This window comes from Gekko japonicus, unplaced genomic scaffold (genome assembly GCF_001447785.1).
Source record: "Gekko japonicus isolate JY-2015 unplaced genomic scaffold, Gekko_japonicus_V1.1 scaffold3136, whole genome shotgun sequence".
In the NCBI taxonomy this organism is placed as follows: Eukaryota; Metazoa; Chordata; class Lepidosauria; order Squamata; family Gekkonidae; genus Gekko; species Gekko japonicus.
The window spans coordinates 8,814-18,517 of NW_015174932.1; the positions used below are offsets into that span (position 1 = coordinate 8,814).

General features: G+C 42.4%; 1 protein-coding gene across 1 annotated transcript in view; it reads left to right on the plus strand.

Annotated features, from left to right (window-relative positions):
- The first annotated feature begins 603 nt into the window (after positions 1 to 603).
- PERP (PERP, TP53 apoptosis effector) overlaps positions 604 to 9,704 on the plus strand; it is a 10,486-nt gene continuing 1,385 nt past the window's right edge. Inside the window, exons 1-2 of the mRNA XM_015425093.1 lie at positions 604 to 1,042; positions 8,942 to 9,085. Of these exons, the coding sequence (XP_015280579.1) occupies positions 829 to 1,042; positions 8,942 to 9,085 (358 nt within the window). The 5' untranslated portion in view covers positions 604 to 828. The remainder of the gene's footprint in view (positions 1,043 to 8,941; positions 9,086 to 9,704) is intronic.

Below are 9,704 nucleotides of genomic sequence, written 5' to 3' on the forward strand. Positions count from 1 at the left end.
TCCTTCCTTCCTTCCTTCCTTCCTTCCTTCCTTCCTTCCTTCCTTCCTTCCCTCCTTCCCAGTGTGCCAATAATCCTGATGTACACATCCAGCTCAGGTCACAAAGAAGCCTTTAAAAAGTATCCATAGGCTGGGTCAAAAAAATGCCCAGCAGGATTTAAAAAAACAAACCCTACTATTTAGAGAACTGGGAGGAGGGTGGGATGCGCTTTAATTCATGAAAGATTTTCAAGTGGAAAATGACTGTGTGTAATAATTAGAATAGACAATAATCTCAACTATGGTTGCAGTCCTATTGGCTTCCAAGTAAATGTGCATAGGCCTGTAGATGTATCTGGGAAGAATAAATGCTACAGAACTCAGAAAAAACCAAGTACAGAATCAGGCTGCTAACAGGTATCTATAAAGAAATGCTATTTACTTTAACAGAAAACCCCCCCCCCATTTTTATGGTGGGTTTAATCATTTTTCCTAGTAGGAAGAAAGCTGCAGTAGTACCTCTGCATATGCAGCCTACTGTGTGTGCCAGGAAAGGGTTAAAGGCTTGGGAGTGTTCCTGGAGCCAAGGTTTGTTTATCAGCCAGTTTCTCTCTGGCTCAACAGGTTGCTGCAGCCATTGCGTTCTCAGGGAAAGGAATCTAGGTGCGGCCCTCTCCTCCCTAGGAGCTTTTCTGCTGATTAAAAAGGCCGGGGCTTACTCACACCTCGCTTGCTCACACACAAGCCCTGCTGAAGGAAACTTTCTTGAAGAAGATTCCATCCAGTCCCTCAGGCTTGTCCGTTTTTGTTGTTGCTGCTGCTGCTGCTGCTGAAGATTGTCCGGGCAAAATGGTGAGGTGCGGCCTGGCCTGTTGGCGCTGTAGATGGCTACTGCCTCTGCTCTTGGGTTTAGCGATCATCCAAGGCATAATCGCTTTGGCTGGCCGGGGTTGGCTGGAGTCGGCGTCGTTCCCCTATGTCCGCCAAGCCTCTCTGTGGTCCGACTGCATCAAACAAGGGCCAGATGATTACAACTGGATGTGCAATTCTCTCATGGACTATAGTAAGTATTTGCTGCCGGGAAGCCACATGATGGCTTCTAGGCCATATTCCAATGCTAACTTTATTCCAATGCTGACTTTATTCCAATGCTGACTTAATAGGGATTTAAACTGACCTCTCATGCATAAACATGCATTGAGAGAATGGGGGAGGGGATCACAATTTTAAATTCTTGATTATGTGGTTCATATGCATGGCTGAAGGATGTTATTCTATGTTAAACACATCTGAGGAAGCCATATATTCAAAGTTATACAGTTATAATTAAAATGCTCTACATTTTCTTGGGAACCAGACCTGGATTTGAAGAAATGTTTTTTTTTTATTATGGAGGCTACAACATGTTTATCTGTTGTTACATGCCAAAACAAAATAGTGGTTGTAAATTCCGTCCAGCTATGATTTGGTGGGCAGGGGTTGATCAAGGGAATGCTCCAGGTAGAAGTGAAATGAAGTCAAAAGCAACAGAGGGTGGGGAAGAAAGAGGGTTCCCACCAGTCATAAAAAACTTGAACTGGCTGAGCCTGCTCCTGTTCTTCAACAGAGGCTCCTTATGCAGAAATCAGCTGGAAGGCCTTTCATGGTATGGAGTGAAATATTAACACCTGCAAGCTGTGTAGGTAAAAGTGTAATTAAAGATACTGCTGCAGAGGCCACTTGAAAAAGCTAGCAACCCTAGGGAGGGGCAAGGAAAGCACCCACAGAAGAGACAGCAGCAGAGAGAAAAAAGAACAATTAAACCAGGCTGCCTTTTGCTTTCAGATATAATTCAGCAGGGAGAACACAAAAACCGTAGAAACCAGTATGGTTCGATTAGGCTGGTCTTTTAAGGTATCTCTTCCACCCTTCAAAAGTCATGGATGAGACTACAAACTACCTCTTAATTTATCAAACGTTTGTTAAACTTCTCTAGTAGCGATCACTTGGGAACAATAGGCAGGCTTGTTTAAGTACCCAAAAAGATCGTGACAAGAGCTTCCAAGAGACCTGGTAGCACAGCCTGCAAAAAAGTATCCTACTGTGTTAAAAAAATTAAATTAAATGCATTTTCTTTCAGCTTGTAACTTGAACCCCCCTCACATTTAGATAGCCTAAATATATAATTCTAAATCATACAGATGTCATATTTTGTACATGCTGGTAATGTTCAGAAAAGGTAAAATCCGAAACAAGCTATGGTTTGCCAGCCAAATCTGTTACAAAGGGCTTAATATTAGGTATAAATCAGCTTGGGGAGGGGAAAACAGTTTGGAAAGACGACTACTCAAAATCTTTCTCTCTCAGATTCTCTAACCTATCAAGGCCTTAACTGGCCTGGTTCTGCTCCGTCACCTCCCCCCCCATTTAACTGACAGCTGCAGACAATGTTCTGTGATTTGCAGGACAATTTAATCAGCCTGGTTTGTGTGTGTGCCTATGCGGGAGGGGGTCTTTAATTTAAAAAGTGGTCTCTTTCTGTTCATCTGGGGAGCTTCCAGAGTAGGCAAAAAAAAGAAAGAAAAAAAACCCACTCTGATGTGCCTGTGAGTGACCTGGGTTTGTAGCTTTGACCCATCCAGACAGGGCCAGGAAGCTTGTTATTAGACACAGATGCAGTAACCAAAAGAAATCTCTGTATGCCAGAATCCCAAAAGCTAGTTCACATGTGCCCGAGGGCTTCCATGCATGCTGTGATACTTCTCCCCGCCCCTTTTTTGAATAGTGGATTGTGAGTAGTTTAAAAATATTTACATTTCAAAGAAGGAATGATATGTAGTCTGAGACTGTTGTACCTAAGAACTTCCATCTGGAATCCTGTATAGGTGCTGTGGTCTGTAAAATGGCCACAGGCCTTCTTTGATGCCCTGATACATATTGCTTAACATCAGTTTCCAGCACCTCTTTGTAAAAAGTAGCAATGAAAATTTCTTGAAACAGACCAGAATTAGTCAGTGCACAAAATAGCTATTAAAAAAATTCAAGTTAAAGGCCTGTACAAAACTCACACCTTGCTTTTACTCCACCCTTCCCAATGACGAAGAAGTTAACATCAAGAGAGATCACTCATGAATACGAACCTTCATTGGATGAAACTTCACGGTCAAGTTTGTACTTGTTACGTATTTCTGCTATAGAAAGACAGGAAGAGAACCACTCCCTCTATATGGGAAAAAATCCTCCATTTGGAATGATTCCTAAATTTCAAGCTTTTAATTCAAACTTATCACAGAACCAAACTAGCCGTAACACGCAGTTGTGTGCATCTTTCACCTTTGATGGGGTTTTTTTCTCTAAGCAGAAGCAATCTGGGGAGCCTGAGAGTCTGAACAAGGTGGGGAGAGGTGTGAATCTGAATTCCCTTTTCCCTCCTGGCTGATTCCCCCTTTCGACTTGCCTCCTGCAGCTGCTTTTCAAACTCTGGGGGAAAGATTTAGTCATTATCAGCACTATCCAGAAGTAGAGTTATACCCTTTGAAGCCTCATTGACTTAAATTTAATTTGAATTCAGTTTAGGATTCCACTATATGTTTAGGAATCAAGCGAACTGATAGCTAATCTTAGTATTGGAAGTATAGCATATGCCCAACTACGATGAATAGCCCGCCACACATAGTACACAGTAAGACCGGTTCCACAGAATAAAAGAAGTGTGTGTAGAACTGAAATATGTGGGAGAATGAATGGATTTCATAATAGCCAAAGCAGCACAAGACACTTACCTGATAGTTTAAATGTTTGAGATGAGACTGATGGGACCCATATAGCCTCAGAAGTGTGTTCTCTGATTAATCAGCATATATGTTACCCATGGTTAGGACAAACCAGATTCCCTTAAAGCTCTGGTTAAATAGAGTCAATGGTTAACAATAAGATTTATGTCAGTGCTGACAGAATGCTTATTAGGAATGGGAAAGGGGAGGCTTGGAAATTGATGCACAAGAAACTAGGAGTTTTGTGGGTGGGGGGAAAGAGTGTGTGATTTGCGCGCCCCAATCCAACCGATTATGAGTGGGTAACAGGACTTCATCTTGATACCCATCATCTCCTGTGATCTCCTGTGGTCCAGTCTTCCCTTTGGATTTAACCATGGATGAGTCTTATATTTGTCATATTAATCATATTTGATGTTCACCGGTGTCCTTGCTTAACTAGAATTTGAAGGTGGTTAGTAAACTCTGATTAGGAAGGAATTTTTAAAAGCTTTTGTCTGTGGTTAACATTTATGTGTAATTCTGAAATAATGTAGGGCAGTGGAAGAAGGGTGGAGTGACTCTCTAAAGATGATGCTGTAGGAAGGGTGTATGTGATTCCATAAATGTAAATTATTGAGCCATGACTAGGCATACATGTTTTAGAAGGGCTTGCTTGCTGGAATGATTGTTGTAGCCCCATCAGTTTATGTGGCTTGAAATCAACTTTTTAAAAGTTCTTCGGTGTGTGAGCCTTTTCAAACTCTTATATATGTACAAAGTATTTCTAATAAATGGAGTAACAGCTTTTTAATTAAGAGTTACGTGCATTACTTTGTGTAACGCATATTTATAGACTGTTAGAATAGGTGGAGCAGCATAGGAGGAACGTAGCCTGAGCTAGCCTCATCCTTTGCATGATTATAAAATAATTGTTAATCCTTTCAGCTTGAAAAGTGTTTGATTAATATTCAGTCCCAGCAGCAAGGCTTAATTAATAGGCGGGTGACCAGAACTGAAATGTTGGGTGTGAGCTGTGGTAGCTATGCCTCTTATGCCTTGACAGATTTCCCCATCAGTCCTCATCTTAATCATGGCGAAGGCTAACTAGATTTCATGTTAACCAAGTTTTGCATACTGCCTTCAGACTCTGGCTTTATAACTTAGTTAATACTAGGGAATCTAGTGAGCATTAGTCATAGTTAAAGGGAGCAGATGATCCTTTACTGAAGGAACATCTCCTCCAATACTATCCAGACTGCCAGTTAAGACCCTCCTCTCAGGCCCTACTGTCTGTGCCGCCGCCCCCATCAGAAGTGAGGTGGGTTGTAACTGGTGGCACCTCACCTTTAGAAGTCCCTCCACCTTGAGGCTTGCCTGGTACCTGTTTCATTTTCTTTTAGGTGACAGGTTAAAACATGTCTTTTTACCCAGGCTTTTTAATGATCTGCCTCAGTTTTATGGATTTTTATGCTGTAAGTAATTAATTAAGATTGCTGGGGAAAACATCAACAACCTCAGATATGCAGGCGATAGCACTCTAATGGCAGAAAGTGAAGAGGACCTCAAGAGCCTCTTGTTGAGGGTAAAATATGAGAGTGCAAAAGTTGGCTTGAAACTCAACATCAAAAGAACTAAGATCATGGCATCCTGCCCCATCACTCCTTGGCAAATAGAAGGAGAAGTCGTGGAAGCAGTGACAGACTTCACGTTCCTGGGATCCAAGATCACTGCAGATAGTGACAGCAGCCATGAAATTAAAAGATGCCTCCTCCTTGGGAGGAAAGTGATGGCAAACCTTGATAGCATAATAAAAAGTAGAGGCATCGCCCTGCCAACAAAGTCTGTATGGTCAAAGCAATGGTATTCCCAGTAGTACTGTATGGCTGCGAGAGTTGGACCATAAGGAAGGCTGAGCGCGATTTATACCCCACCCTTCACTACCCAAAGGTGTCTCAGAGCGGCTTACAAACTCCTTTCCCTTTCCCTCCCCACAACAGACACCCTGTGAGGTAGGTGGGGCTGAGAGAACTGTGACACAAACTACTCTTTCTCAAGGACAGCTGTGCCAGAGCTTGTGACTGACCCAAGGTCACATCAGCAGGTGCAAGTGGAGGAGTGGGGAATCAAACCCGGTTCTCCCACTTAACCACTACACCAAACTGGCTCTCTGAAACTGAAGCTCAAAGACTTTGGCTACCAAATGAGAAGGGAGCACTCACTGGAGAAGGCCCTGATGCTGGGAAAGATTCAAGGTCAAAGAAGAAGGGGACGGCAAAGGATGAGATGGTTAGACAGTGTTATCGAGGCAATGAACATGAAATTAAGCAAACTCTGGAGCACAATGGAAGACAGGAGGGCCTGGCGTGATGTGGTCCATGGGGTCGCGAAGAGTCGGACTGGACTGTGCTACTGAACAACAACAAGCATGACTGAAGAGATGACACAGAAATATTAAAAATAAATACAGTGTGATAAATATGTAGTAGTTGTTGTGCGATTATCAGTCAGTTTCAGTGTATGCATCCATAATGGGACCGCGTGACATCGTTATCTCCTTCTGGATTTAAATCATTCCACGTCCCTATCATTGCCTGAATCTGCGTTGGCTTTTCCATCTGTTGTTTTACGAAACCCAAGTTGGAGCAGAAATTCCCCTCTGCATTGCATGCTCCTTTCATTTCCTTTGAATATTGGTTTTTATGGGAACCTCCACACTCCATGCCGCTTTCACTTTCTTTGATCATCGGATTTTATTGTACCTTCTGCATAGATTTATGGCCATTCAGGGGTGACTTTGCAGTCAGTACGGTGTTGCCCCAAGGTATTTGAATGTGGTTTTGAGCTGCACTTTCCCCTCCCAGTTGAGAAAATGTGGCGCGAATGCTAGATGCAGACTCACCCATAGTAATAGGAACATTAACATTAAGGGGGGGGGGAGATATCTAGCACTGTTTGGCAAAGGCTTTGGAGAAGGAGAAGATACTTTGCTTAGTTAGTCTCCACTTAATCCCTAATGATCACTAGTCTCCACTTAAAGGTGCCTGGGTGGTAATCTTCAAGGAAGTGGATGCCACCCCACCTGTAGGAAACATACACCTCATTCAGACATCTCAGCGAATGGACTTGTCTGTGATGAGCATCGACATTGTTTGTTTTGTTGCTGTGCTTGCTTGCCTCTCCTTCTTTATATAGAAACATGTTTGAAGACTAATAATCACCCTAAGCTAGGAAACTTTCAGTCAAGCTGCAATTTGTGGTGATGTCCAAATGCAGCTGCTGTGGCAATTTGGAGTTTGTTCCCCCACCCCAAACTAAAGTGGGGTTACACTGAGGTTTGAAGTTCTTGTTTGTGTTGAAGGAACACATTTGCCCAGCTGCTGCATTTGAATGGGTGTGGCCAACTGGAGTTTAATTCAAGGCTTCCCAAGATCCATTCACAAGGGAACAGGGGAGGGGAGGGACGAAGCAGACAACAGTATTGCAGTAAGCTGTATCCTGTTGTCTGCTTTACTCCCCCCCTTCCCTTGTGATGTCTATCATGACAACTAAATGCATCCATGTTTCATTGTGGAGTCCTATTGGAGCAGGTCCTCTAGTCTTAAATCCTGATCTTAGTAGGTTTTTCTATAATTCTAAAACAACTCTGTTCATAGTCAGTATGACAAATGGACACCTTCCCTCTTTATGATAGTCACTAATGTGATAATGGGCAAAATATCCTTTGGGGCAGCATTATGGTGTACAAATCAGGTTATGCTTGTGGCTACTGCAAAGTGCTCTTTCACCTGTATTTTGATTTCATACATTCAGCTGAGCTTGATGCTGGAAAGGCACAGTGAAAGAGCCCCATGACGCCATCTCCTTCACAGTGCAGATTGCCTGTAGTTGTGAATGGGGTTCTTCGTGTGGCTATGTGATCGTCCTGAGGCCCTGTTCTTATGATTAATCCCTTCCTGTTTGGGAGAATTATTTTGTACAAACTGAGTATCAGCATCCCCTCAGACGTAAATTGGATCATTAGATGATCTGCATAGTGGAAGGAGAAGCTTATGGTGGTACATCAATGCTGCCTCTGGGCAACTGTCTGCATCTGAAATAATAGTGAGAGGGACGATGAGAAGGGATACTGGCTACATCTATTCCATCATGTCCTGCCTCTCCTTGTGTTCCTTTGATCTCACACTGGTCTAGGAATGAGTTGCCGTGTGGTGGGGATGGCGGTGGCATCATGCTGGAACCTTAGAGAACTGGATATTAACCATTTTTTTTTGTCGTGCATTCATGGACTGGACTGTCACACTGGACTACAAAATGTCATACACATTTTCTCTCTCAGAGGAGTAAATACCTTGGTATTCCAGCCTGATCCTTTGCATGTCTTTACATAGTATTTAGGAGCTATGGTGGCACAAGTGGTTAAGATGTTGAACTGCAGGCTGTGGAAGGTCGGTAGTTCAGCAGTTCGAGACCCGAGTGTGCCGCATGACAGAGTGAGCTCCCGTCTCTAGTTCCAGCTCCTGCCAACCTAGCAGTTCGAAAGCAAGTAGATAAATAGGTACCACTTCAGTGGGAACGTAACAGCGTTCCGTGCGCCTTGGTGTTTATTCATGCCGGCCACATGACCACGGAAATGTCTTCGGACAGCGCTGGCTCTTCGGCTTTGAAACGGAGATGAGCACCGCAACCCTAGAGTCGGATTTGACTGGCTTTTGAGCAAGAGAACCTTTACCTTTACCTTTTACATAGTATTTAGTGGTAATTACTGTTAATTATATATGCATAGGACTGTAGTCTTACATACTTAATAAATTTAAAGCTTGCAGACTGAGATGATAAAGTTTTGGACAGGATTAACCTTGTGACTCATGTATTCTTTCTCAGGCTAAAATTTTATAACTCTGTGACCCAGAATTTGTCCTCCTTTGTTGAGGAATGCTAATGTTTCAATTAAATGATGCTTTATTGGCTATCACGTTGTTACCCCATGCTGTTCTGATGGCACATGCATTTCTACTCCATTAGCTGTGTAGCCAAAATGATAGTCTGGTCTTCAGTGCCAAACGGATTATGACAATACAACAATCTAAAAATTACTTTATGCATTCCAGGATCTAAACTTGCATTCTATTATTTTAGTCAAGAAAAAGACCAAACTAAGATTTGATCTTTGTCAATGAATATAACATATTTTATCTCCCTCCCCCCTTTCTTCTTCTTCTTTTTCAAAGGCTGGGGTAGAGCTGCAGCTGCTACATTCCTTGTGGGCTTTGTCCTCGTGGTCATCTGTTTTATCCTGGCAGTCATCGCATTTTCTATTGAAATATTAAGGTTTAACTTTGTTCGAGGAATAGGAGGCCTTCTCTTCGTTGCTGGTAAGGCTGCCCATAAGATTGACCTACCTTTTAAAAACAACTGTTTCCCCAGCAGCCCACGCTGTTTGGTCTGTGGCTAGTTCTCTCTCACACACATGCGTACACACACACACACTCATATATATGTATATATGTATGTATGTATATATGCCCTGAAAAGATTGTCTCTATTTGAAATGTGGACATTAAAGTAACAGATGTAATGCTCTGTGCACATTAAACTGCTGGAAAAGGTAATTCTTTAATGCTGGAAAAGGTAATTCTTTAATGGTCTTCTTTAATGCTCGCATGAAGTGAAAGCTAAGCAGGGTCAGCACTGGTTAGTATTTGGATGGGAGACCACCAGGGTAATCCAGGTTGCTACACAGAGGCAAGCAATGGCAAATCACCTTTGTTCATCTCTTGCCTTGAAAACCCTACAAGGTCACCATAAGTTGGCTGTGACTTGATTGCACTGTCCACCACAGGTTGATTCTGATGAAAACTGAGTATGTGTTTTTAAAAAGAATCATTATGATAATGTAAACACGAGCACGTTAAGCTTCCTTATCCTTTTTAAAAAAATTGTATTGATGTCTTATATATGAAATGTAAGACATCAATACAATTTTTTTAAAAA